General features: G+C 52.6%; 1 protein-coding gene across 1 annotated transcript; it reads left to right on the forward strand.

Annotated features, from left to right (window-relative positions):
* The first annotated feature begins 2,442 nt into the window (after positions 1 to 2,442).
* On the forward strand, positions 2,443 to 27,624 carry EVPL (envoplakin). The gene is made up of 22 exons (XM_021541697.2): positions 2,443 to 2,569; positions 8,387 to 8,486; positions 9,423 to 9,577; positions 10,225 to 10,348; positions 11,704 to 11,829; positions 12,152 to 12,190; positions 12,934 to 13,095; positions 13,968 to 14,075; positions 14,684 to 14,779; positions 15,008 to 15,133; positions 15,958 to 16,104; positions 16,240 to 16,394; positions 17,630 to 17,727; positions 18,250 to 18,431; positions 19,140 to 19,318; positions 19,729 to 19,867; positions 21,148 to 21,341; positions 21,670 to 21,820; positions 22,394 to 22,477; positions 22,563 to 22,673; positions 23,270 to 23,362; positions 24,175 to 27,624. Exons 1-22 carry the CDS (start codon positions 2,496 to 2,498, stop codon positions 27,622 to 27,624), a joined length of 6,093 nt encoding a protein of 2,030 aa, XP_021397372.2. The 5' UTR covers positions 2,443 to 2,495.
* Positions 27,625 to 27,861: the final 237 nt, after the last annotated feature.

Below are 27,861 nucleotides of genomic sequence, written 5' to 3' on the forward strand. Positions count from 1 at the left end.
TTGCTTCTTGCAGGGTCTGGGTTAACCACCGTGCTCTGCCCTGGCACGGCTCGAGCCAGTCTGGGCAAAACCCCACAGGGGATCTGGAAGTGACCTGGGCTCGATGCAGCAGTACCTGGCACAAGTGGGAGGATCTGTCACAACCCCCTGAGCATTCTTGCAGCGACTTCCCCTGAGCAGATCTTGGTGTCCATCACAGAGCAGGGGAGGCCAAGGGGCAGCAGGAGAACGTTTCCTGTGTGCCACAGGCGTTGGGCAGCAGCAGAAACCTCTGGGCTGGGGCTGCTGGGCTGGCAAGACCCATCAGCCCAAAGCCATCCTCTGGCTTCCCCTGCCAGCCTGTTCTCCCGAGGCTGGGACGGGGCTTTGCTGAGGGCTGGGCAAGCTCTGCTTCTCCTGGGATGAGCAGGCAGCCAGGAGCTGCCCCTCCATGGACTCTGCCTCTCCTCCTCCCCTGGCTGAGCAAGGCTGGGTGCTCAGCATCACTCCTGCAGGGGGCTCAGGACCTGGCCTGGCTTCCCAGCTGGTGCCTCACACGCTCTGTGAGCAGCCAGGTGCCGTGCCAAGGACGCTGCTCTCCTCCCAGAGCTTATCCTGCGTGTGTCTGTCCTGTCTGGGTGGCTGCTGCTGCCTGCCAGGGCGTGTGTCTGTGTGTGCACAGGGCTGGCAGCAGGGACCATTGCCTTTGGAACGCTCTGCCTTGCCCAGGGATCTTCTGCAGGCAGGGGAAGGATCACAGCAGTGTCTGGTGCACAGAGGGGAGGAAGGTGCTGTCCTGGAGCTGTGCAGGACAGGAGCCCCAGGCTGCTCCAGGGTGATGGATGGCTTGGGAAGCAGGCTGGCCAGAGGGCTGTGTTGGTATGTGGTGGCTTTACTCTTGGTGCTAATTCTCAGAACTTCCTCCATGTGCCAGGGGCTGTTTTCCAGGGGATTACAGGCAGTTGATCTTGTCCAATTTAGTTTCCTTTGAATCTACAGGGAACTAATCCCCTCCTGGCCCATGCAAACAGCAGCCCCTCCACAGAAGAGCTTGTCCCATGCTCCTGCTTTGTGTGGGTACAAAATCAGGTCTGTGTGGAATCAAACTCCTTCAGCTCCCATCTCTGGCAAGGCTTCAGGTCACTTAAAGCCTTTGAGTGGCAGTGACAGGACTGGCTCTGGTCTGGGGGCCCTCCAGCAGCTCTGGTCAGAGAGCATCACTGCTGGCATCAGTCCGTGGGATGCCAGTGGAAAGGGGTGATCTCTCAGCAACCACTTTCCATCCTGTGTCTTTCCCTCTCTCCTGAAACAAGTGGGATTTAAAGAGGACAAAGAGGTCACCCAGGAAGGGACAGTAGATCCTGGACCTTTTCCTCTGGTCCTGGGTTGTCCTTGGACCAGGTAAAACAGGTGAAGAGCAGCCACAAACCTGTGTTGGCATCACTGGTGTCTCACTGGTGTTTATGTGGGGGCTTGAACCCCATCTTCTCCCGTCCCCTTCCTCCTCCATCCTCTGCCCTCCCTCCCTGCTCCTGCACTGGGTACGAGCCTGTGTTGCTGTGGGAGCTGTGCTGGATCAGCCTGAAACACAGGGTTCCTGGTTTGTGGGGACCTTTGAATTTGGGTTTGTGGGGACCTTTGAACTTGGCTTTGTGTGAAAGCAGCAGGCAGCCAGGCCTGGCTGTGGCTCAGGGCTGGGCACAGCCTGGATGAGCACCCCCAGGAGCCACAGAGGTGCCAGGGTGTGCTGGGCTTGGTGGGACTCTGGAAGAGAGGGGAAAGAGCTGCCCAGAGGCAAAGCTTGGTGTGGTGTGGACAGGGTGGCTGGGCAGAGCCTCAGACCCAGATCTTTGGGGCTGGGTCTGTCCCAGAGCCTGAATCCTGCTGGCTGAGGCTCCTGGGCTGCTGTGGGGAGCTGCTGACCTCCCCTGCCATGAGCCCTCAGTGTTCTCCTGGGAGCCAGGGCCAAAAGTTTGCTGGACTGAGAAAATGTTGGACTGAATAAAATGCTGGGCTGAAAATGCTCTGAGAATTGCTGATTCCCAAACTGCTGCTGCCACCTCGGAAAACACTTGGTTGGCTTTGTCCCTGTGGGTTCTGCTGTTCTGTAGCATTTTAAACAGATGCTGCAAGGAGATGTTTTAAAATGTGCTTCAGTGGCTGCAGTGCACTCCCTGCAAGTCGTGTTCCCAGGCTTTTCCTGCTTGCAAAGTGCTCCCTGTCCCTCTGCTGGGAAGATGCTGCTGGGCTGTGTGAGCCCCAGCACTCTGGGAGCCAGGGCGAGGTCTCCCGTTCTCCCTCTGGGGCTCTGCTCTTTCCACCCTAAACTGGTTTTTCGAGTCATTTGTTGGAGGTGCCTCCATCTCTGCTGCTGCTGCTCACCTGCCTTCGGGGAGGAGCCTCGCAGCAGCTGCTCTTTACTGCAGCTCTGTCCTTCCATCCCCACACAGAGGAGCAGGAGCAGGGAGCCACCACAGCCGTGCAGAGCCCAGGACACCTGCCAGGACCTGGCCAAGATGTTCAAGGGGGTGGGCAAAAGCTCCCCAAGCAGAAGCTCCCCCAGCAGATGTTCCCCTGTCAAACCCAGCAAGTAAGTGTGAGCTCTCTCTGGCTGTGCTGTGTGACCCTGGGGGAGGACATGGGGTGGCTGATCTGTGGTTTTTCAGTGCCATCCGTCCGTGGAGCAGCAGAAGTTTGAGGTTTGCTGGGAGCTGATACCAAAATGTGCTGCCTGGCTGTTGTCCTGGTCTTGGGGGGCTTCGTGTTCCTTCCCACAAGTGTCCTGGGCTGTGTTCAGAGCTGTCCTCAGCCCTGTGCTCAGAGTTGTGGTCATTGAGCAGGGAGGTGCAAAGAAAAACCCTTTTTGGGCAGGTAGGAGCAGGGTAAAAGCAGCCTCTGTGCTTGGGTGGAGCGGGGTCTGCTCGGTGCTGAAGCAGATCCCAAGCTGGGTCTGAGATCCCGGGATTCCCTGGCTGTGTGAGGCTGCTGGGATGCTGCCCTGGGATCCCTGGAGGAGGATGCTCAGGTGGTGGAGAGGTGGGGATGGGTTTGCTGGTAACCCATCAGGGACAGGCCAGGTCTTGTCACTGAGTTTGCCTCTTTCAGACCTGCCTGGAACAGCCTGGTCTGGTGGAAAGTGTCCCTGGCCATGTCTTTAAGGTCCCTTCCAGCCCAAACCATTCTGTGGCTCTATGAAGAGTTCCCTCAGTTCTGAGGGGATGAGATGTGACTCCTCTGGGAGGGAGCCCTCCTGCAGGGACATCTCAGCCCTCCCTCCAGCTGCTTTATTAAATCAGGATTATTTTCCACCTTCCTCAGCAATTCTGCATGTTGTTGGTTGATTCCATGGGAATTCTCTGCCCTGGCGTGGTTGGAAGATGAGGAAGCAGCCAGGGGGGTTGTGCTGAGGAGGAGGGGACATGCAGGGTGTAGAGGGTGCTGGCCACATCTCCTGGGACCACCAGCAGCACTCCAGGACTCTGTGTGTGTGTGTGTGGACACCTGGGTGGTCACAACACGGTGCTGGTCCCCAAATGTGTAGTTTTGGGGGCCAAACCCCAGCCAGCCATCAGCCTCTGGGGAGGGGGAGCCGGGCAGGGCAGCAGGGCCTGGGGACAAGGTGACCCCTCAAAGGCTGGGGGTGCCCGGGGGGATGTCAGCAGCTGGACCCCTGCCATGGGAAGCTTCAGTGGAGCTGAGCATGCACAAACTCACCTCAGAGGCAGCTCTGGGGGCTCTCTGAACACCAAGCTTTGCCTGGGGCCTGCCTGCAGTGAGGCACCTCCCCAGCAGCCCGGGAGCTCTGTCGGGCTCTGCTTTATTCTGCTTTACTAATGCAATCTCTCCACCTCCCCAGCCAGCTCCCAAAGCAGGCTGGGGATTTCTCGGCAGCCTGCAGAGGGTTTGGGCAGGCTGTGCCCCAGCATGAACCTCTCAGAATAACTGGAGCTGCATTCCAGGAAGACCTCAGAGCTCTTCCCTGTGCAGGATGGAGGCTGCAGCCAGGAGCACGGCAATTCCCGAGCTGGCTGTGCTTCTTTCAGGAGGCACCAACCATCAGACACAGCCTCATTCGCTTGGCCATGGCCTGGGGCTTGGTCAGTGCCCACAGGAGCTGAGAAAATGAAGGTGGATGAGTTGTCCTGGGAGCAGCCACCAGCACACGCCCTGCAGATGGCCCCAAGAAAATGCTGGTGGCCCACAGCTTGTCTTGGTGGCCCCAAAGCCTCAGCAGCAGCTGAGTTTCCCTGACTCTGGGGTTCACAGTGGACCCCCACAGAGGGCTCTTGGTCCCTGGGCTGTGGAGTTGAGCCTCCTGCCAGGGCTGTCTCACCTTGGTGGTTGCAGCAGCAGCAGAGGTTTGTGCCCGAGGTGGAGGCACTGAGGGGCTGAAAGGGAAAACTCTTGGGAATGTGGAATTGAATTGGATCTGGCTGGACTGGCTGTGCCTGGGTGTGATTCTGGCAAAGGAGGTGGATGGCAAGTCATCTCCTGGGATTTAAGTGTCTCCTGGGATTGCTGCTTTTCCCACCATCTCCCTCTGCTGCTCCCCAGTCAGTCTGGAGCAGTGTGGCCCCTGGGGACAGGCAGGGGGTCAGGCACAAACCCAGAACTGGCAGGGGTCAGGGCTGGGCTGCTGGGATCTGCTGGCAAATCAAAATGTGCCAGGAATTCTGCGTGTATCGGGGAGAGCAGACCCAGCTTTGGGCCCTGTGGCCATAAAGCACAGGAAGGGACAGAGGGGTCAGGGACTGCAGTGGCTGGAGCTGTGGTGCTGCCCCAGTGCCCTGGCAGGAGGAACAGGAGTGGGGACAGTCCTGCTGCTGCTGGGAGACACCATCCCCTCTGTGCAGCTGGACTGACCAGGAGGCAGAAAGTGGCAGGAGAAATGAACCAATTAATAATGATGATAATTGTGCTGTGCCTCTCCTAGGCATGAGGTGCCCTAGGGAGGAGGCTGCCCTGGCTCCTGAGCAGGAGGAGCTTGGCCCAGCCTTGCCCACAGCCATCCCGGGGCTGTGGCTGTGCCCTGCTCTGTGTGTGGGGTTGGACCCGAATTTGGGGGGCTGAGGGGTGTCCAACATGAGCTCGTGGCTGCCTGTATCCCACCTGATGCCAGGCTGCCTCTCTGCAGCCCAAATGTCAGCATGTTCACCCTGAAATGCAGGGCCCAGCCCTGGCTGAGAGCTCCTGCCCAGGGGCAGCAGGGGTGGGCAGGGGGACATCCCGAGGAGGGGTAGGGATGCATCCCTTTCACCACGGGCTGTGTGGGTGGGTGTTTGCACAGATTCTTCTCAGCACAGCCCTGAGATGATGTTCTCCAGGAATCATCCCCACTTCCCTGAAAACCAGGCTGTTGGCAGCAGCATCCTGACCTTCAGCCTCAGGTGCTCCGTGCAGCACAGGATGGGATGGGCTGAGTCCCTGTGACCACGAGGTTGGTGACACCTTTTCTGTCCTTAATTTTGTTGTGGCTTAAAGCAGATTGCTGTGCCCAACCTCGGGAACTAAGGGATGGAGCGCCCCAGTGTTTCCAGTAGGAATAAACAGGATTTTGTTGATCTACCATCCCTGGGAAGGATGGATCCTCACTTCTCCCCTCTTGGAGCAGAACAGAGCTGTCCACAGCCACAAGACAAACTGGGACGGGCTCATCGCAGGACTCCCCATCCAGGCTCTGCGGGCAGGAGCGGGATTCGGGCAGAGCTGCCGGGGGACGTTCCCGGAGCTCCGGGAGAGGCTCGGTCCCCCGGGACAGCGGCCAGCCGCGCCCGTGACTCACTCGCATCTCCTCCCTGCGCAGGGAGCCCGGGCAGGAAATCTGGGTGGTGCTCGAGTATTTGCTCATGGGACACCACCTCATTCCGGGCGTGTCAGGGATGAGTGGGAGGTTGTGTAAGCTCCTGGGGAGGGGGGACCCGAGAGCTGCCAGCCCGCTGCTCGCTCAGGTCGGCGGGGACCGAGCCCTGTGCCGCTCCCACCCTCCCTGAGCATCTCCCCGAGCGCTGCAGTTTACACGGGAAAGGGCAGGAGGGACGATGAACGGGATGTAGAGCGCGGGTTGTAGCAGGGAATGCTGCTTTGGTGGTGATGGATGTTGCTGTCGAGGCAGGACGGGAATGAGAACACTCTGACTCAGAAGGCTGCTGAGAGTAAAACTCTGATTTATTCAAAATACACTGCTCTTTTATACAGAGCTTCATGAGGACCAATTCCTGAGAGCAAAATTCCCATTTATTCAAAATACACTGCTCTTTTATACAGAGCTTTGCAAGGATCAAATCCATTGGTTCTGAAGTGAAAACAACTAACAGCATTGGTGTAGAGTGCTTGATGCACAGTGATAGAATTTAACTATAAACAATGTGAAAAACAAGAGAGATAAAGGATTATTTACATTCTTTCCCAGCTCTTTCCCAGGCTTTTGCTTGGCTAGGAACTCTCAGTTTCTTTCTTTGACTGAATCTGAGACCCACAGATGGATGTGCTGCTTGGGCTCTGCAGTCCCCGGGGTGAGGCCCTGCAGAAGCAGAATTGCTGTTCCCTTTTGCCTCTCTGATGAGTGTTCCAGGCATGGCCAGAGATGTGCCAGCCCCAAACCCGGGGGCAGCTGAGAGCTGCTTTCTGCAGGCCCACGCTTGGGAAATGAAAAACAAGGGAGGAGCTGGGGAAAGGTGAGCAGGAGCGCTGGGGCTGTGCCTGCTCTGGAGCCACACGGGCTGTGCTCAGTGTGGGTTTGGCTTGGGATGGCCACAGCACTCCCTGCCACACTACAGTCACTTGGGGCTGCAATAAATGAACATCCCAGCATCAGCTCCAGCCTTTGGAATGAACCGTGGGACAGCTGGAGCAATGGCAGAGCCCTTAAGGGAGTAATATCCCCCATCCTTTGTGGATTCAGGGGGCTGGAAGGAAAGCACGTGGCTAAAGGGCAGATGTGGTGGCTCAGCTGCAGGACATCACCTTTCTCCTACCACCTTCTTCCACCAAAGAGGCACCAACCTGCCCTGGAGAAGTGTCCCCCACTCCAGCTGACCGCGCTGATGTCCCATGGTTGCTGCTCACTCTTTCCTCCCACTGTCAGCTGCCAGCACCAGCACGCCGTGCCCTCAGCCTCTGCTGCACTTTGTCCCACCAGCAGCATTCCGAGGCTCCATCCCGGTGCTGCTGTCCCTCCACACCCTCCTGCCCGTCCTGGCAGTGCTGTGCTCTCCCTGCCTGCAGGGCAGGGCTGGCAGTGTCCCCAGGGGCAGATGCTGTTGGGACCAGGACATGGGGACAAAGGTGGCACCCAGGTTTGTGCTTCCTTGTCTGCAGGGAGCCTTGGGAACCATCCCGTGCCTGGCTGAGGCTTTGGATCCAGCTGTTCCAGCTGGGGTGCTCATTCCCAAGGGTGCTGGTGGGACAAGGGCTGTGATGGCACCTTTGGTTGTGTGGTGGCACTGAGGTGACAGCAGTAGGGAATGGGGCGAGGAGGGCTGGTAGGTGTGCCATGCCTTGGGAAACTGGAGTTTGGGAATCACAGGCTATCCTGAGTTGGAAGGGATCCATCAGGATCATCGAGTCCAACTCCTGGCCCTGTGCAGGACACCCCAAAAATCCCACCATGTGCTGAGAGCATTGTCCAAACACCCCTTGAGCTTAGACAGGCTCAGTGCTGTGACCACTTCCCTGGGAGCCTGTTCAGTGCCTGAGCATCCTCTGGGTACAAAACCTTTTCCTGACATCCAACCTAAACCTGCCCTAACTCAGCTTCATGCTGTTCCCCAAGCTCTGGAAACACCACAACACCCTACAGCACCCAGAGGGGCTTGTGGTCTCCATAGCAAGTCCTTGTCTCCTGCAGCCCGGGCTCGGGGTGGCACTGGGCTCTGCAGTGAGAGCTCCACATGGAACAGATGGCAGCTCTGGGTGGGGCTGGAGGGCCACTGTGCCAGGGAAGAACCCCCAAACAGGGTGAGCACGTTGTGCTGCCTCTGCAGGGTGCTCCCCTGGCCTCCAGCTGTCTGTGGCTTTGGGTCTTCCAACCCCAGACTGGTGCTTTTGGGAACCCTACAGCAGGTTTTATCCCTTTTTTTCCCCCCTGTTGTTTTGTCCCCTCTGATGTTTTTTTTAAATCCACGCAAAGTTTTGAGCACCTGCAGCAAGGAGTTGTGCAGAGGGGCTGGGTGGTGACAAAATCCCAGCAGCAGACTCAGAAAACAGCAGCTCTGGCTGAGGGCAGCAGCAGGCACTGACCACGTGTGTGTGTCCATGCCCTTGGCCACAGCTCAGGCTCTTTCCTGAGAGACCCAGTGGTCATGGGGGCATGGGTTGAAGGACCAGACCTAGGGGAGGGTCCTGGGCAGGGGTGGAGGGGGTGAGCTTTGCTTTAGTCACCCATCTGCTTTGCTGTTCCCTCTCCCAGGTCCTCCACAAACGAGCTGGCCGTGCTCATCTCCCGCATGCAGACAAATGCTGACCAGGTGGAGAAGGACATCCTGGAGACTCAGTCCAGACTCAAGCAGGTCACTCGTGGCAGGGGGTGGTGGGAGGTGAAAGATTTGCCTAGAAATGCAGTGTCTAGGACACCACCCAAACCTATGAAGAAGAAGGAGCAGCCTCCACCCTAAAACCTCCATCTTGCTCTCTATATATTACTATATTCTAAGACCTTAAACTCTAAGTTTCCCACCCTGTGATATCACACACTTCTATTCAAACTCCACACCCCCAATCCCAGCTCTATCATTCCATTTTGGAAGCTTCTCCACGGCCTCAGGTCAAATGCAGTGTTCTCTTGGGGGTCTGTCATTACAGGACATGAGAAAGTATTATGTGAGTTGTTGTTATTGTAAAGGTAAAAAAGCAAGTTTATTTTCTGATTCTAGCTTTATAGTTTTCTAAAGGTGACAGTGGATTGGAGAGTGAAAGTGTCACTTCTCTAACGACACTGGACAAGCTACTTAAGTCTATCAAATTTCTCCGCCTCTATGATGGTTGTAAAAACATTAAGTTATTTACAGAAAGTGTGTGGGAAAGTTTGTTACAAGAACATAAACTCAGAAAGCTTTAGAAAATCTTACTCAGGGTGACAGTGGTCAGTGCCTGCCAGCACAGAAAGCCCAAAACTCTCAGCACCCAGGACTCCAGCACTCAGGTGCCTGCTGTGTGCGTGCTGCTGCAGGTCTGGGGGCTGGCTCGAGGAGGGGAGGAGCAGATGCCCCACAGAGTCTCCCAACCCTGGGGCTGCATCCCGAGACCTCCCAGCTCCTTTCTGCTCAGTGCCTCAGGCTTTGCACAGCCCAGGCTGATGGCAAAGCCCCTGGCAGGGAGGGGGCCGGGCACCAGCACTCCTCTGGGGCTGTTCTTAGGAGGATCTGGAGCTCAGTGTTGGCCAAGGAAAGGGTTGTGAGGTCTGTGTGGTCCAACCGGGCTTTCTCCTCTGTCTTCCCGGCCTCCAGGATTCCAGCAATCACCAGAAGAACAAGGCTTTTGAGTTCCAGGCAGAGAATGCAAGGAACTTGAAGGAAGCTGAGATCCTGCTGAAGGATCTCTTCCTGGATGTGGACCGTGCCAAGAGGCTGAAACACCCACAGGCTCTTGAGATAGAGAAAGAGTGAGTACAGTGTGGGGAGAGGTGTGATGAGGGCACTGAGCAATTGGGAACCTCCTCAGGACACAGAGGACCAGTCCTTGCCATGAGTGGTAGTTTCACTCTTCTTCCCACAGAGTTTAGCCTTATTTTTTTTTTTTTTTTCTGCCAATCTATTATAAAGGTATTGGTATGCAGGGTGGATGCCAGAGTGATTGCCCAAGAGGCCCCAGTCTTTTGGGAGCCCTTATAAAAGGTAATAGAAAAACGCAGAGCTAAAATGTGGCCCCACTATCAGGGCAAATTCTTTTCCTCTGCCTTCCATAAAATAAATACCTTTAATTTGGGGCAAGCACAGAGCCAGAAGTGTGTGTTGGAGTGGGAGAAGAGCTTCAGCTGGCTTCTGGTGCTTTGCTCCCCTTCACTTCCAGCCCTTCTATGTAGAAACTGGGAGGGAAGTTTCCCAGTTGGGAGGGGACCTCCCTGCAGCATCCTCCAGGCAGAAATTCCTGAGCCATCCCTGGAGATGGAGAACAGCAGGACAAGTGCTGGACACTGCTGAAGGAGACAGCAAGACACCACTGGGTGTCTGCTTGCGGGTGAAATTTGGGCTCCACCGTGGTTCTCCTGCATCCTGAGTGACGCAGGGCCCTGTGCCTCTCCCCTGGCAGCATCCAGCAGCTCCATGAGCGTGTGACGCAGCTCTGCGCCGAGTACCGGGCCCGCTACGAGCAGCTGGACATCCCCGAGCTGGGGCCCAGGGTGGACTGGGCCAGGATCCTGGACCAGAAGATGGTAACAGCAGCTGGCTTTGGGTGCTACCTCCCATCTCCTGCCAGGCCACATAATGGTGGTGTTGTCTGTAGGGCTGTGCCAGCCACTGCGTGCTCAGGGATGTTGGAGGTGGTGGGAATAATTCAGTAATAATATAAAAAGAATAATATAAAAAGATGAAATAATAATATAAAATAAAAATAATATACATAAATAGAAATAATATAAATAAATATAAATAGTAATGTAAAATAATAAATATACATATCTAAATGAAAATTAATACATGCATGTTCAGCATAATGCAGGGATTTTTGGAGGTGGTGGGAATAATTCAGTAATAAAATAATAAAATATAATAATATAAAAATAATATGCATGTTCAGCATAATGCTGGGATGTTGGAGGTGATGGGAATAATTCAGTAATAATATAAAAATAATAATATAAAAATGTAAAATAATAATATAAAATTAAAATAGCATACATAAATAGAAATAATATAAATAATACAATAATAATGTAAAATAATAATATAAAACAATAAATATAAATTATCTAAATAAAAATGAATACATGCATGTTCAGCATAATACAGGGATGTTGGAGGTGGTGGGACTAATTCAGTAATAATATGAAAAATATAGTAATATAAAAATAATAATATAAAAATAATATGCATGTTCAGCATAATGCTGGGATGTTGGACATGGTGGGAATAATTCAGTAATAATATAAAAATAATAATATAAAAATATAAAATAATAGTATAAAATAAAAAGAATATACATAAATAGAAATAATATTTAAAAATATAAGTACTATAATATAATAATAGTGTATAAATAATAATTATTCTGACTTGAAGAAAGACTCTCCTTCTACCTCTTCAAACCCTCTGGAGCACCCTCTGAATTAACCTCTTCAGATAAAGAGTTACCAGAGGTGGGATCAGGTGGAGAGTCCCGCTGTGGGATGAAGGGATGGAGAAGGGGATGTCTCCTAGGATTTTACAGCCCTGCCTTTCAGGGTTTCACACTGCAAGGTTTGGGTGTGTGGAGTTCTCAGCCTGGAGCCAGTTTGGATCCCCTGAAAGCTGCGTGGTAATGAAGTGCATCCCATGCACGTCACCATGGGCAGGGGTGGCTCAGCTCAGGTCGGTAACCCCAGGTGATGTGGTGTGGTTATCTTTGCCCCGTGTATGGCTGGGGAAATGGCAACCAGCAGCAATAATGGGAAACGACAACCAAAAAAAAAAATCCCCTCCCTTCCTCCTGGGCCGCTATCAGATACCAGATCTTTCCATGCCCTGCCTGGGGTTTCTCCCTGCAATGAAGCCTTTTGCTTTAGTGTCTGCCCTGACTCCTTTTGCACAGAAACAAGTCAATGCAGGGCAGTACGGCCCCGGCATGTCGGAGCTGGAGAAGCAAATAGCTGAGCACAACATCCTCCAGAAGGAGATCGAGGCCTACGGGCTCCAGATCAAGAACCTGCGCTCCGGGGTAAGGCCCCTCCGTCCCCTCCTGTCCTGTCCCGTCCCTCCCCTGGGACCCTGCTGGCCCTGGCACTGCTGGCCGTGTGTCCCACCTGCTCCTCCTCATGGTGAATGTCCACCTTTGTTCTGCAGTGGGCAGGGGAGGCCACCGAGGTGGCTCCTGGATGGTTTCTAAAGCCTAAAGCACATTCCACAAATCAGTTCATCAGCATCCACCACATGTTTTGCTAACAGCTTATATTTATCTCTCTCTTTTTTTTTTTTTTTTTTTTTTTTTTTTTTTTTTTTTTTTTGTTCAACTCCTTGGTCTTGGCTGTGTTGTAACCCAGGATGTGGCAGATTTAAAAAGCCAGTACAAGGACTTGCTGGTAAGGTTCTCAGTGGTTTTGTGTGCAGATGGGGTCTTACAGCAGAGGAGCACCATCCCTGATGGGCAGGGAACGCCCAGTTCAGAACAGGAGCCACCCCTGGGCTTGCACAGTAGGGTTGTGTCCCTCATATCATCTCCCAGTTCCTTCCCTGCTTGGGATGAGTGTAAACTGAAAGAACTCTTGCTGTCCTTGGGGCAGTGCTGAGGGTGAGATCCATGTCTCTCCACTTCATGCTCATGGACCTGCAGTTTCCTCTGTGCCCGTGAGCACAGGGACCAGGAGGCACCAGGAACTCCAGCCCAGCCCACACACTGCTCCAAATCAGGGTTGCAAATGTGGAGGCTTGCCCTGATCCCAAACAAGGGCTCCAGAGAGGAAATGAGCAGCCAGAGCAAAGAGGTGGCCAGGAAGAAAGTCCTGGGTTTACCCAGCTAGGCCCATGAAGCTGATGCTGAAAATGGGATTTGTGAGAAATACAGCAGAGCTGGGCCAGCTCTGAGACTGCCCCAGGCACCAGCCCACACCTGGGATTCTGGTTAGACAAACATATCTTGTCTGTGAGGAGGGAAAGGGAACAGCAGCCCCATCAGATAAGACCAGTGGTAGCAGATTTCTCACCAAGGTTTCTGGGAACCTCCTGCTGGATGTGCAACAGGAGTGTGGTCCTGGGGAGGAAGAGGAGGAGGGGAAGGGGACTCTCCAGGCTGAGCACTGACACTATCTGTCCTGTGTGTGGGCAGAAAGCTTCCATCTGGCGAGGGCAGAGCCTTGGCAGCCTCTACCACCACCTGCAGGGCTGCACCAAGGAGCTGAGCTACCTGACAGAGCAGCAGACCAAGATCCTGAAGCAGGACTGGAGTGACCAGATGATGGATGTGCAGAGCGTGCGCCGGGAGTACGAGGTGAGCCCTCAGGGGTGGCAGCGTGGCCAGGAAAGGCTGGCCAAGGCTGGCCAGGATCTGCAGGCTGCATCCCAGCCTCCTCCAGCAGCCCTGAGCATGAGGCTTTCCAAAAGAGAGGGGAAGAGCCATGCCAGAGCCATGCTGGAATTGGGAACGAGCTGCTCTGTGTGACCCCTCGGTCCCCTGAGCTGGCACGTGGGATCAGACATTGCAGAGCTTTCCATGGAGAGAGAAGGGAAGGCACATCAGCCTCAGTGCCTGCCGTGTGCTGGGACACAGAAAAGGAGAGGGATAATTGCATAGGAAAATGCTCTTTGAACAAAAGCCCTGATGCTTTCTTCTCGTTATTGGACATTAAATGAGTACACAGAAGCTTGGTAAGTTCAAAAGAGAAAAATACCTAGTTTTATTCAAACATCTGGTATTTATAGAATTCCAAAGAATTCCTGTGGATTGGAGGATGGAATTACCACCTCTCCAACCACACTGGTCCAAAGATCAATCAGTCATTTCTCTCCACCCACAGAGAAATATGTAAACTATTCTATTTATATATGAAATTGTGTGGGAACTCTGACTCTCAAATATGTAAACATTATCAGAAGGCTAAAGAAGTTTTATGAGAACTTTAAAACTTTCAAAAGAACTAGAAAAAAAAAAACCTAACACTTTTAAAAATCAGGGCAACATTTTCTGGGGCCCACATGTGTCTAATTTGTTTTAGCTCTGCCTAGCCCCTTCTGTTTTCAAAAACAAACAAGCAAGGATGTCTGTGCTTTGGGAGCCTTATCTCTGCTATCTTTGGTGCCCCAGGAGAGCACTCTGTGCTCCCTGCGTGCTCCCAAGGTCAGAAAGTTTCTTTTCCCCTCCAGGATTTCAAGTCCAATGATCTGCTCAGCCAGGAGGAGTTTGTGAACCACCTTCAGGACGATGGGGACAGGATGATGGAGCTGAAGCACCCAGCCATCAAACCAATCCAGGTAGGGAGAGGGGGTCTCTCCCCAGCCCCGTGGGACAATGAGAGTGTTTCTGTGCCTCGGGTGGTGGGTCAGAGGAGGCTCCTTCACCTCTCCCTGCAGTTGTGTTACTCCTTCCTTCCACACTGTGCTGCAGCATCTTTCTGCCTGCTCCAGCCCTACAAGGAAGCTGAGGGAAGTGCAGAGTCTTCATCCTTTGCAAAACTTCCAGGAGATAGGGCCAACATCTCTGTGCTGGGACCAGCCCTCTCTCAGGTGCTCACACACATCTGTGCAGCCACCCTCACACAGCCCAGCTGGGACATGGTGTCACTTCTCCCACGTGAAAGCAGCTCCCATCCTCCAAGGCTGGATTTCCAAGCTTGCAGATGCAGTGCCAGGCTATGGTGGGCTCAGTCCCCAGCACCCCTGGAGCTGAGACCACCTGAGAAGTGATGGCTGCTCTGGGTGAGCCAGGTCCTTTGCAAGGGGTGTCCTCACTCAGGCAGTGCCTGGGCACAGCTTTGTCCCTTCTCTCCCTCTGATCTCTGGGACTTCTGAGGAAAGGAGACCTGTGGTGGGAGAGGTAGGACCAGCTGGAACCCACTGAGATGTGCTCTGTCCCACCACAGGCTCACCAGGAAGCCTTGAAGAACGAGTGGCAGAATTTCCTGAATCTCTGCATTTGCCAGGAGAGCCAGCTGAAAAGTGTGGAGAGCTATAAGAAGGTAAAAAGCAAAATCATGGGTCGTGGCTCTGCAGGTCAGGCCAGAGTGGGCAGGCTGGGAAGAGAGACAGCAAAGGGGTGAGGATGGGAGACCCTTTGCTTGCACCTAATAAAGATATTTTGGGGAAATGCCCCCCAAAATGGAATCTTTTAGAACTGAGACCCCCCACTGGACTTGGGGACAGTGATGTCCCCCCATGCCTGACTGTTTCCCTTCCCACACCTGCAGTTCCAGGATGATGCTGAGGCTGTGAGCCGCTCCCTGAAGAAGATGAGCTCTGACCTGGACACCAAATACAGCAAATTCAACAAAGACAGCCCTGGGGTGGTGTCAGATCTGCTGCTTCAGCTGGAGGTGGGGCCTTCAGGGCTGGTGGCACCAGCCAGACCTCAGGGCAAATCCAAAATTAAAAACTCCCCAGTAAATGACAGAGGGGAAGGGGTGGGGGAATCATCCTACAGGGATAGCTCACCCCAGCTCTGTGCTAGGGAGGGGGAAGCCCAGAAGATCCACGCTGCTCATGCTGCCCTGAGATGGCACTGTCCCCATCAGTGACACAGAGCCAGGCCCCAGGGCACCCTCAGAGTAAAGGAGAAGTGCAGGAGAAGCCGTGTGTTGTCCCCAACATAAGACACTTGGATTAGAGGGCCTGGCATCCAAGCAGGGAAAGATCCTCCCATCTCCTCAGCACTCTCATGAGCCAAGGGCAAGGGAGGGAATAAAGAAATCTGACCTCAGGGGTGAGATGCAGATAGGAAAGGAAGATTTGCCTTGGAGAGAGGGAGAGGACACGTTTACCATAGTATCTTCCCAAGTATGCAACACATTTGGCTCTCAAACATGCTGGAATCTGGGTACTTTCTGACACTGGAATGCAGCCACCTCCTGGCAGGAGCTCCATTTCTGAAAAGGAAAACTCCTTCAGGATATTTGATATGAAAGTGTGGGTTCACCTAAGGTTAACCCAGGCTCAATGGCAGATGTGTGAACAAAAGAAACTGAGCAGTGTTGGCAGTGGAAAGGGGAAGAAGGGACGTGGAGGGATCGAGAATGGAGAAACCCCTGACTCCACCTCACAAGGACAGATAACTGGTCCCAGCATACCTGCTGTAGTGTGACCCTCCCCTTCCTCCTTATCCAAACCTGGCCACAACCACCGTCTCCCCTGCTTTGTCTAGAACGAGGAGAAGGCGTTGAAGCAGGCAGAGAAGAGCATCACTGACCTGAAGAGAAGGAGCAAAGAGATCAGCCCCCTGAAGCTGCGCAGGACTCGTCCCTCTCAGCCCCTCACCCTGGACACCCTCTGCGACTGGGATGCTGGGGAGGTGAGGGCAGCACCCTCAGAAGGGACAGAGAACTGGATTCTTCCCTGGTTGCTCCAGAGCTCGGCTCTGTGGCGTGAGGAACTGTCTTGGGGCCAGAAGTCCAAGCCTTTCACCGGGTTTTGTGTCCCCTCCCAGGTGCAGCTGACCAGAGGGGACAAGTACACTCTGAAGGACAACAGCAACCCGGAGATGTGGGTGGTCCAGAGCAGCACTGGTGTGGTCCAGGAGGCACCTTCTGCTTGTTTCTCCATCCCTCCTCCTGACCCTGAGTCCATAGACAAGGTCAATAGGTGAGTCTGCAGGGACCCAGAGAAACATTTAGACTCTCTTGGATCATAACCAGCCTGACTGCAGAGACACAGCACCTGGGGACAGGCCTCTTGGCTAAATCTCTCCTGGAGAGGGATTTTTCCTGCACCCAGGTATCTTATCCAGGTGTCTACCATTCCTCAACCTCCCTGCACACTGCACAGACCTCACTATCAATGAGTTTTCTGGCAGTCAGGCTTGATTTCTTCACCCAAACATGTGACTTGCATAGGTTTGACTAAATTCATTGCAGAATCAGTCTGGAGCTTGGGACTTGCCAAACAGGACAGAGTTATCTGTGGTATCTGCTCTCAGCCAGCCCCAGCTGGAGCCTGAGCAGGGCTCCTTGAGCCTCTGTGTGGCTTTGCTGCCTGCCAGCTCCCACAGGAAGGGGTGGTGGTGCAGGGAGCTTGGCACTGCCTCCTTAATCATGGCCCCAGGTGTTTGGGTAAATCAGGGCTGCTCAAGTGCTGAGGAAAGGCCACAGCCCAAACTTGGAGCTCTAGAGGCATGCCCAAAGTGGGGGCTTGGGTGTGATTGCTTCATTGTGTTCCTCAGTGTGTATCCCTCTTCACACATCCCAGACTACTGAATCCTTTGGATATATGGGTTTCAGGAGTGTTTTAAAACAGAAATTCAATTCCTCTGCACAGAGGGACAGCCCTCATCTGACAGCAGCCAGGCAAGCTGTGAATTGCTGGTTTTAGCACAAGTGTTTATCTGGAACAGTGCACAGCAGGGATGAGAACCAGCCTGGCCCTTCCTGCTCCCCCTCCTTCTGGTTCCATGAGTCTTTTCTCACCCAGAAATATTTTTTGGTCCTTCCAGCTCTGGCAGATCCCAGCCCTAATTTCATGAGGCAGGAACCATCCTTACAAGTGAGACATGGCATTTCTAGTGCAGCAGCCACTTGTACTTGCTTCCTGCAAGGCTGCAAAGCACTGCAACCGTATGAAACACATTTCCAGCTTTGATAGCTTCTGCTGAGAGTTGGAAAGATCGACTTCCTTGAGAGAACTCAGCTGCTCTTGCTGCTGGTCCCTTTCCTAAGGGACATCTCTGAGTTATGACAGGCTGCAGGCTCCCAGCCTGTGAGGACACCTTGCCTTGCCTTTGGGGACACCTCCCCAGCACAGCCATGGAGCTGCTGCTGCTGTGCAGGGCTCTGTCAGTGCCGTGTCCCTTCCTGGCTGCTGATGCCTTTCTCTGCTCACAGGTTGGAAGGGGAGCTGAACACGGTGAAGCAGAAGCGAGCAGCGGTTCAGGGCACCCTGAGACGCAGCCAAAAGGAGCAGGTGCAGCCCAGCCAGCAAGGTTTGTCACCTGGAGAGTCCAGCCCTCTCCAGAGGCAGCTCTGGAAACAAAGCACCCACCCAGGGTGGGCCGAGCACCTGCAGCTCACACACAGACACTTGCAGAGGTCCCTGTGGGAGGATGCCTTCTCCTCCATGGCCAAGAACAGCTGGCAGGATAACCTGACTCCTGTCTCAGCAGTTCACCTAAAGTCTGCTGCCCTTCTCAAGCCTCTGAGCTCCATCAACAGCTGGAGGGTATTTAGGATTTCAGGGGGATGTGTATATACAGAAACCTTAATTAAACCTGCTTTGTAATCTAGGTCCCTTGCAGTTGTCTTCCCTAGCTGGGGGCTGTGGGATGAGAGGGTGGCTAAATCCCAGCCCTGGGTTATCTGTGCTATTCCCACAGCTGCAGTTCAAAGACTCCCAGCAAAGCTGAGAAGGGATGTGTCTGCACATGGCTTCGTCCCTCCTTTGGAGCTGTGGCTCACCACAGCACAGCTAAAACCTGGGCATTAACCTAAGCTATGTCTCACTGCAGCTGTGTCCAGGAACCCTCCAGCAGTCCAGGATGATCCCCAAGCTGACCGGCTCCTCAGCAGCCTGGATCGTGTTGGCAAGGACCTGGTCCAGGTAGAAAAGGAGGTCTTGAACCGAGTGAGGTCTCCTGTGAACTACAGCGACCCTACAGATGACCTTGGCAGGAGGATCAAGCAGCAGCAGGTGAGCTGGAGCAGTTTGGTAGCTCTGTGTCCTTGGCCCAAAGCAGGACAACGTGGAAATAACACTGGAGAGGACAGCTGGTGCTCCAAAGGAGAAAACCACACTGCAGATTTAAGGGTTTCAGGCTGGCTTGAACCCTTGAAATGGGACTAAGTGAAACTCTCAGGAAATGCAAGCCCTTCCCTTGGCTCTGGAACAAGAGGGTCCATTCATTTCAGAGCTGTGGTCCAGGTGCCAGTCCTGGGAATGCTGTCACCCTACACTCGAGTCTGTAACAAAAAGACTAAGGAATAAAGGGAATTAATCCAAGGGCCAGCTTTGTCTCACCTGATGGGAAGTACAGACTCGTAAATGTCAGTGAGACATTGTCAGTGCCCTGAAGCCCCCCTCCTTTCCTCTGGGTCAAGGTCTGGGTTTGCAGTATTTCAGCTTGTTACATCTTCATCTGTGGGTATTTATCTGGCTCTGGCAGCAGGATGGGCTCAGGCAGGTAGGTTTTTTCCATCTGCCTGTGTGGATCTCTTTCCCACACCCTGCCACTGCCAGACAGACACAGTCTGGATGGGCTGTGCCCCAAGGGGCACCTCCTTATGAGAGGGGCACCACACCCTGAGCCCCACAGCCAAATCCACCCCTGAGGGAAACACATTTCCACAGCAGCACTGCTATGGCTGTGTTGGGTGATTGTGCTTCCATCTGGTGTGCCAGGAAACAACAAAGAAACTTGAGAACCTGGGGGCAGCCAAGGATGCCTTGCAGAAGGAGTGTGAGACCTACCTTTCCAAGAAACCCAGCAGCACCTCAGCCTCCCAGCTCCCTGTCACACTGAATGCCCTCAGGAGCAAATACAACGATGTCAATATGCTCTCCAGCCTGTACAACGAGAAGTGAGTGATGGGGATGAGGGAAGGAAGTGTCCTTGCACAGGTGTGCCAACACAGAAGCATGACAGGAAATGCTTTTGATCTATATGAGTGTTGGCTGAGGTCCAGCACAGGCTGGAAACCTCCCATCCATCATCAAAGGACTCCTCTGAAGGAGTTCCTGTGTGTAATTCGTGAGGAGATCCCCTCACTGTGGAAAATACACCACAATGGTGTGTGCCCCAGCCCTGCTGTGTGGTGAACTGCAACACATCTGACTTGTGAGCAGCATGACAGGGGTGTGAGTGCACCTTGCTTGTTCTCTGACATATTGCAGAAGCTCTAATTTTAAGTAAGGTTAAACATCAAAGGGAGAAAAGAAGAAGCGTGGGGTTTCTGTAGCTAACCTCGTCCTTCATTTTCCCCTTTCCCAGGGCTAAGGCTGCCCTGAACCTGGAGACTCAGATTGAGAACACAGACAAGATTGTCAGCACGTTTGAGGCCAAGCTGGCTCAGGACAGCATCATTCCTGCATCCCCCAATGCCCTGCAGGATCGGGCCAATGACCTGCAGGTAGGGGAACATCAGGCTTCTCATTAAGGGGGGGATCCCTGAGCTCAGGGACCAGTGTGGGAGGAAGTGGATTTATTTGAGCACCTTGAGGCACCAGCAATGAAATATTTTTGAGGACTTTTTCCTTGAATGTTTAATGTTGGTGTTGCAGGCTGACCTGCTCTCACTAAACAGCAAAACACCCTGTTCCCTCACTTTGCAGTCCCTAAAATGCATCATGACCCCCTTAGCATCTAATCCCTGTTGCTCTGCCTCACGCCTCTCCCCAGTCTTTCCTGCTCCCAATCTCCTTGCCCCATCCTTGGCACCCACAGTGACCTGATGTTTTGCCTTCCCCAAAACTTCTCGGTGCCACATTGCTTCCCAGCTTCCCTGGTGAATAAGCCTCACTGCTCCACCTCTTCCACCTCACTCAGAGAGCCTGACCAGCCCCCAGTGCTGCCCAGACAGTGACACGTCAGGGAGGGTGTTTGGTGCTGCTCTGACTGATGCAAACACAAGGTTGTCAGAACTCAAGATGTCCCTCAGACATTTTTGGATGTTCCAGGCCCAGGTCAGAAGCATCTGAGACCCTGGCAGGCAGCTGGAAACAGCTGTGATTTTGGATTTGAACCATGGAATTTACCAACCTTGCAAGAAGAACAAGAAGTCACAAAAGTTTAGATATTATAACAGAAGTAGTCACAAAGTAGAGGGAAGAATTTTTGAGTGTTGTACGGGGGGGTTTTGGTTTTGTACATAGGGTCAGAGGTTTTAAGATGGAGGGATTTGGGCCTGCCCTGTCCTTCCTCTTTCTCCTTCCTTACCTCCATGTTCTTGGTGATGTTGGCACTCACAGATTGATTTAGAAGAGAAAATCACCATTTAATGTAGGTAGAAGATATTTGGGAAAAACTGTAAACATGTAACATGTAATGTACCATATAAAAGATAGAAAAGCACCATTTAATATAGGTAATAGGCATTGGGGAAAAACTGTAACCATGTAACATGTAATGTCCCATATAAAAGACAGCAGCAGCCCTGGCGGGGAGAGAAGAAGCAGTTGGGGTCAGAGAGGATGTCAGGGTGTGTGTGTGCCTCTGCCTGAGCTGTGAGCAAACCACAGCAGCTCGAGAAGAAAATCTTTTAGATAACTTGCAATAAACTGCCTTGAGACCAAACAACAGAAGACTTCTGAGCTTTTTTTTGAAAGCACAGGTTGGAGGAGAGATTTTTCCACCACACGGAGCCACTCCCGACCCAGGGTGAGCTCCGGTGTCTTTTTTTCTCCCCTGCAGAAGATGAGGCGGGACCTGGTGGCCCAGGAGGGCTGTGTGCTGAAGCTGAACCGGGGGCTCAAGGATGCTGAGCACAGCTGCAGTGCTGTGCAGAACAACTTCCAGGAGTACTGCCCCGACCTGCCCCGGCAGAAGCGGGAGGTGCAGCTCCTCAACGATCGCTACCACGCCGTGGCCGACCAGCTGGATCAGCGGTGAGGACCTGTGGGGGCATCTCTGCTCCTCTCAGCTAAGGTGGACTGGGGCAGGGGTCAGAGCCCTGAGTATGTTCTTCATTGCAGGACCCTGTAATGCTGAGGACCAGGTGTGTCCTTCTGTATAGTTGTCACCTTCCTGTTCACAGCACAGGCTTTGAGCTTCCAGAGTCGTGCTCCCCACTCAGGCATCAGTTGTCACCTCCTCATTCTTGTTATCTTGGTGTTTGTTGTGGTGATATTTTCATCTTTCGTCTTCCTTCCTAGAAACTTGCACATGAATCTTTGCCCTTCCCCTTAACATTCCTGTCCACTTTTGTGCTGGCAGAGAGAAGACCCTCAGGAACATCAGCCTCACCTACCAGCAGTTCCAAAACTCCAATGAGAACCTGATGTTCTGGATGAACAACCTGCCCAAGCACCAAGTGAAAACCACTGATGGGCCAAGCCAGATCAATTACAAGCTGCAGGCACAGAAGGTGTGTTCCAGGGCAAGAATAATCTTTAACTTTACAGGGATAGGGCAATTTGCTTGTGAACAGCACATGCAAAATATTACCAGCCAGCTCCTGGTTGTGTGCAACCCCACCACAGTGAATAAACTAGAGAAGGATTGCAGGATTGCAGCCCACAGATGGTGTTACCTGGTGTATCTCACCTTGCTGGGTTTATCTATAGTACTGGTGTCCTCATCTGTAGAAATCTTCTCCATGGAGAGGACACTTTCAGATCCTGCAATGTTGCACCTCGGGCTGAGATTTTGTATCCAAGTCCTTCATTTTTCTCTCTTGAGCAGACTCTAAGCTCACTAGCTCAGACAATGAGTTATGGATGTCTCTGCGTTGGCTGCTATTTATCTTATTTGTGATAAATCAGTGTGGGAAGTCCTAGGCAAGTTATAGCACTTCTGAGATCCCCTAAAACCCTTGAGACTCTTCCTAAATCCTCTTGTTCCCACCATTCCCTCAGCTGAGCTGATTCTCTAGGCTGCAAGGGTATTACTGGGCAGCTGGATTTCAGTGTGTCCTTAACACCACGTGTGTCTCCTGCAGAGGCTGGTGGAGGAGATCCAGGGCAAGGAGCCCGAGAGGAACGCCCTGGTCAGGCTGTCCCAGAACGTGCAGTCCACACTCAATGTAAGCATGGGTTTTCCCATTTGTCACTCCCCTAGCATTTCACCCAAGAGATCCCACCTGATTCTCATGTGTCTGCTCTGAACAGGACTATGAGCTTGAAGCAGGCAAATACAGCTCCTCCCTGGACCCTTCCCTGACCGACTCCGCTGCCAAGAGGCTGCGTGTGACCCCCCTGCAGGAAAGCATCCAGGCCCAGGTAAAATGTTAATCTGAAGACACAGAAACCATTCTCCAGCACATTACCCGTACCCCAGTGTCCTCTGCAAGGCCTTAATCCACTCTTACAGCCACCACTGATTATGGTCCTAATCCCAGAGTCAGAGTGCTCAGGGATCCTTTGTCCCTGGGGCAAAGCAGCATGTGAGAGATCCTGAATTAGGGCTGTGCCTGGAACCTTGGTTGAGATTGCTGATGTTGCCTCCTCACCACATTTTCTATGAAGATAAAACTTACAGGGTAGGTGTGTGGGGAGAGGAAGAAGCCAGAGCTCCTCTGAGCTCTTCCCAGTTACACCCCAGTTCTCCTGCATTGCCTTGAGGCTTTTGCCAGCTGCTCTCCATCTGTGAATTTGGAAGACTGGGCCCTGTGTAGGCCTGCAGGCATCTAACAGGTATTCAAATAACAGGGACAGGATCTCCTGTAGGAATCCTCACACTCTGTATCTCTATAAAGAGTCAGATGGGAAGACACTCATCCCTAGAACTGTGACATACACAAAACTGGCGCAGGTGAAAGGAGGTGTGGCAGAGTCTGGGTGAGGGCACAAAACTCTCACCACTCTTTCTCTTGCAGGAAAATGATGTCACCAAGCTCTACATGGAGCTGGCAGCAGAAAACAAACAGCAGCTCAGCCGGCTGGAGTTTGCCAAGAAGATTGTTGAGAAGGTACCAGCTCACAGCTCACTGCAAGACTGGGGCACTCTAGACTGGGGTTCAAATCTGCTCAGCCTGGGGCTCCCCCACTCCTCCCTGAGTCTCCACATCCAGGTGTGAGGAATGATAGGAAAGGAAACCTCTCTGAGAAAAAGACCACAAGAAACCACAGTTTCACTGACACTGATCTTGGGTTGTGACTCCCATCACCTCTGGGGGCCCTTGGCTTATTACTGAAGCTGTAGTTTATGGTTGGGAAAAAAAAAAAATATTAGGGCTTTTAAGTCCAGTTCTCAGCCATAGCTAATCGACCATCACAGACTGAGAATTTCAGATTTGTTTGTGGGTGTAGCTGGAATTTAGTGGTCACAACCTTCTGGAAACACTTCAAAGCAACAGGACTTTTGTACCTTTCTAAGGTTTGAACTACCTGTAGGAAAGATTTCAGAACTGGGTGACTTTCCGTGGGTTCAGGAAACACAAGAGATTAAGCTGGGGACTGGCTGTGATGCTCTCCCTTGGCTGAAGATACAAGAAGGCAGCACAAAGCACCTTTGTGGGCTGCTGCAGCACCTCCATCTGAAGGGGAAGACCCAATTTCTAAAAATTCATTTCCCACACCACCAAGTCAGTTGCTTGAGATGATGGGATTGTGCCCTCACTTTCCATTTACAAACAGCCTTATTTGAAAACTGCCTGAGGATTCTGTGCCACTTTTTTCTCCCACTATGCCATGTCATTTAAAAGATCTCTGAGTCACCTTAAAAGAGTGGCTTGGTTTGCCTGCCTTTTTTTTAAATTATTTTTTATTTTTTACTTTGCAGAAGGAAGTGCATGAGGACATTGAAGCTGTACATGAGCAAACCCAGAAAGCTGAAAATAAAATGAAAACAAGCAGGGAATCTGAGGGGTTGAAACTGCAGCTGGAGGAGGAAAGGAGGAAAGTGGCCAGGATTGAAGAGGACCTGGAGGAACACAGAAACAAGCTACTGATGTTAAAAACTCAGAAGCCCATTGAAAGAGTGGAAGAAAAAGAGGTGATTGAATACTACAGAGACCCACAGGTGGAGAGCAACCTGTCTAGGATGGTACAGCAGATTGAAGAGGAAGGCAAAAAGAGGCAGAGCCTGCAAGAGGACATTGATGTGATGAGCCGTAAGCTTGCCCAGATGGAGAGCGAGAAGAAGGTCGCTCCTGCCCAGCTCCTTACCAAAGAGATTACAAAAATTGAGAAGGATCCAAGCCTGGATGGCCAAGCAGCCAGTCTTCATCAGGAGATCAAGCATCTCCAGGAGGAAAGCTTGGCTGCTGCTTCTGAACTTGAGCAGCTTAAGAGGGAGCTGCACATGCTGGAGCGAAAGCAGCCCAACATCCGAGAGAAAGTGGTGGTGAAGGAGCTCATCAAGCTGGAGAAAAACCCAGAAATGCTGAAGTCTGTTAGGACCCTGCAGTTACAAATCGATGATGAATCCTTCAAAAGGAAGTCTGCAGAAGAAGCAATAGTGAAAGTGAAGAACAAGATTGAGGAGGTGGAAAGACTGATTGAAACAGCAGAACCCAAAATTATTGTGAAGGAGGTGAAACAGGTAGAGCAGGACCCAGAGTTATTGAAAGAGACTTCCAAGCTGAAAACTCTGATTGAAGAAGAGAGGAGCAAAAACTTGATGCTGACAGGTGAGCTGGGAGAGCTGCAGACCCAGTACAGCATCGCAGAGAAGCAAAAGCCCAGGATAGAGGTAAAAGAGAGGGTCAACGAGATCTTCATGGTGGACCCTGAAACAGAGCGGCAGATTGCACACCTGAAAAGGGAACTGCAGGAAGTCACTCTGAAAAGGACAAAGATTGACAGCGAAGTGGAAGAGGCCTTAGCAGAGCTCAAAGTCCTCAGGTCACAAAAACCAGAGGTGGAGTTTAAGGAGGTCATAGAGGAGGTGGTGAAACATGAAAAAAGTCCAGAGATTCTCAGAGAAATTGATAGGCTGAAAGAGCAGCTCAATGAACTTGTGAACACCAACGGCAGGACCCAGGAGCAGCTCATTAGGCTGCAGGGGGAAAGGGATGAATGGAGGAGGGAGAGATCCAAGGTGGAAACCAAGCTGGTCAACAAGGAAGTCATTCGATATGAGAATGATCCACTCTTGGAAAAAGAAGCCGATCGCCTGCGTCAGGAGGTGCGTAACATGTCCCAGAAGAGGAGAGCTGCAGAGGATGCCATCTATGACCTGCAGAACAAATACATGCTGCTGGAGAGGCGGAAGCCAGAGGAGAAAGTGGTTGTTCAAGAGGTGATACTGACCCAAAAGGATCCAAAGCTCCGAGATGAGCACAGCAGGCTGAGACGTAGTCTGGATGAGGAGGTGAGCAACAGGCGTCGCCTGGAACGTGACGTGCAGCAGGTTCGTGTGCTGGTGGAAGAGCAAGAGAAGTTGCTCAACTTTCAGGAGGATCGAAGCAAGAGGCTTGCACTGGAGAAGGAGATGAGACAAATTACACTGAGAATAAAGGAGCTGGAGGAGAGCCCAGCCCCAGTGCAGGAAAAGATCATTATGGAAGAAGTGGTCAAGCTGGAGAAGGATCCAGTCCTGGAACAATCTGCCAGCAACCTGCGCTTGGAGCTGGACCGGGAGAAGATGGAGGTGCTGAACTTGCAGAGAGAATGCAAGAACCTGCAGGTGCAAGTCGATGTCCTGCAGAAAACAAAATCCCAGGAGAAGACCATCTACAAGGAGGTGATTCGAGTGGAAAAAGACAGAGCACTGGAGAGTGAACGTGCACGCATCTGGGAGCTGCTGAGCAGGGAGAGGGGGGCCAAGCAAAAGGTAGAAGAGGAGGTACGGCGGCTCCGGGAGAAGATCGAGAGAGCTGAAGGCATGAAGAGGACATGGGCTCGTGAAGAGACGGAGCTGCAGAAAGCCAGGAACCTGGCCATCCAGGAGAGAGCCAACTTGGAGAGTGAACTGCGGGAGCTGGAGAGGCAGAAGCAGCAGAAAGTTCTCTTCCTTCGTGAGGAATCCAAACTGCTCAGCCAGCGGACTGAGAATGACAGGCAGAAGAAGAAGCAGCTGGAACATGAGGTTTCCCTGCTGGAGGCAGACATCCTTAGGGAGAAGGACCACATCTACAACAAGGAGAGGTTAATTCGGGATCTCCAGTCAAAGGTCAACCGTGAAGAAATCAATCATGAGACCCAGATGAGAGAGACCAACCTCTCTACCAAGATCTCTATCTTGGACCCTGACACAGGGAAGGACATGTCCCCTTATGAAGCCTACAAGCGAGGTATCATAGACAGAGGCCAGTACATCCAGCTGCAGGAGCTGGAGTGTGACTGGGAGGAAGTCACCACCTTGGGCCCAAATGGGGAGATCTCACTTCTCCTTGACAAGAAAAGTGGGAAGCAGTATTCCATCGATGATGCACTAAGGCTGAGGAGGATCACAAAGGAGGAGTACCAACTGTATCGGGATGGCAAGATTCCCATCTCTGAATTTGCCTTGCTGGTGGCTGGGGAAACCAAGCCTCCCTCATCCCTCTCAATTGGCTCCATCATCTCCAAATCCCCACTCACATCACCCACCACCCACCAAGCCCAAACCTTCTTCCCCCCAGCCTCACAGAAGGGCATATGTGATGACACATCCCCCATCGCTGGGGTGTACGACACCACCACCAACACCAAGTACAACATCAAAACTGCTGTTGCAAAGAAGCTGCTCGATCCCATGACAGCTCAGAAGCTCCTGGAAGCCCAGGCTGCCACGGGGGGCATCATAGACCTCATTTCCAGGGACCGGTTCTCAGTCCATAAGGCGATTGAGAGGGGGCTGATTGACAGGACCTACATGCAGAGACTCCTCAATGCCCAGAAAGCTTTCACAGGCATTGAGGACCCAGTGACCAAGCGAAGGCTGTCTGTGGGGGAAGCAGTTCAGAAGGGTTGGATGACCAAGGAGAGCGCTTTCCCCTACCTGCAAGTCCAGCATCTAACTGGAGGGCTCATCGATCCCAAGAAAACTGGTCGCATTCCTGTGCTAGAAGCTGTCCAGACAGGGATGATAACGAGCAACCTGGCAAATAGGCTCCAGGATGAGTCCAACTATGAAAAAGATCTCATTGACCCTGTCACTAAAGAGAAGATAAATTACAAGGAGGCCATGGCTCTCTGCCAGAAGGATTCTCTGAGCCACCTGCTGCTGCTCCCGGCCGCGTCGGAGGGGTATCAGCGGTACCACCAGGCGAGCCGTTCCCCCAGGCTCTCACGGTTCAGGCACTGAATGAACCAAGGCACATACTGGGGCTGGTTCCTTCAGGAGTTCATCCCTTCAGAACACCTCTCCCTGTGGAGGCAGCAGGCTCACAGGAATGGAGCATCTAGCATTTAGGGCTGTCTACTCTTCTCTCTTAGCTACCTGCCTCCCAACACAGCTCGGCCGTGCGAGAAAGGAAACGTGGTCATAGGCCTGCCACAGAGGGGTCCCCACAGTCCCCAGAGATCAGCCCAGAGAGGGGTT

Source organism: Lonchura striata, chromosome 19 (genome assembly GCF_046129695.1).
Source record: "Lonchura striata isolate bLonStr1 chromosome 19, bLonStr1.mat, whole genome shotgun sequence".
NCBI lineage: Eukaryota > Metazoa > Chordata > Aves > Passeriformes > Estrildidae > Lonchura > Lonchura striata.

Coding starts and splice junctions, on each gene's coding strand:
- EVPL (XM_021541697.2), top strand. CDS start 2,496: ATGTTCAAGGGGGTGGGCAAAAGCTCCCCAAGCAGAAGCTCCCCCAGC. Junction 12,191..12,933: donor GCCAGTACAAGGACTTGCTG/GTAAGGTTCTCA, acceptor GTGTGTGGGCAG/AAAGCTTCCATCTGGCGAGG. Junction 19,319..19,728: donor TCCAGCCTGTACAACGAGAA/GTGAGTGATGGG, acceptor CCCCTTTCCCAG/GGCTAAGGCTGCCCTGAACC.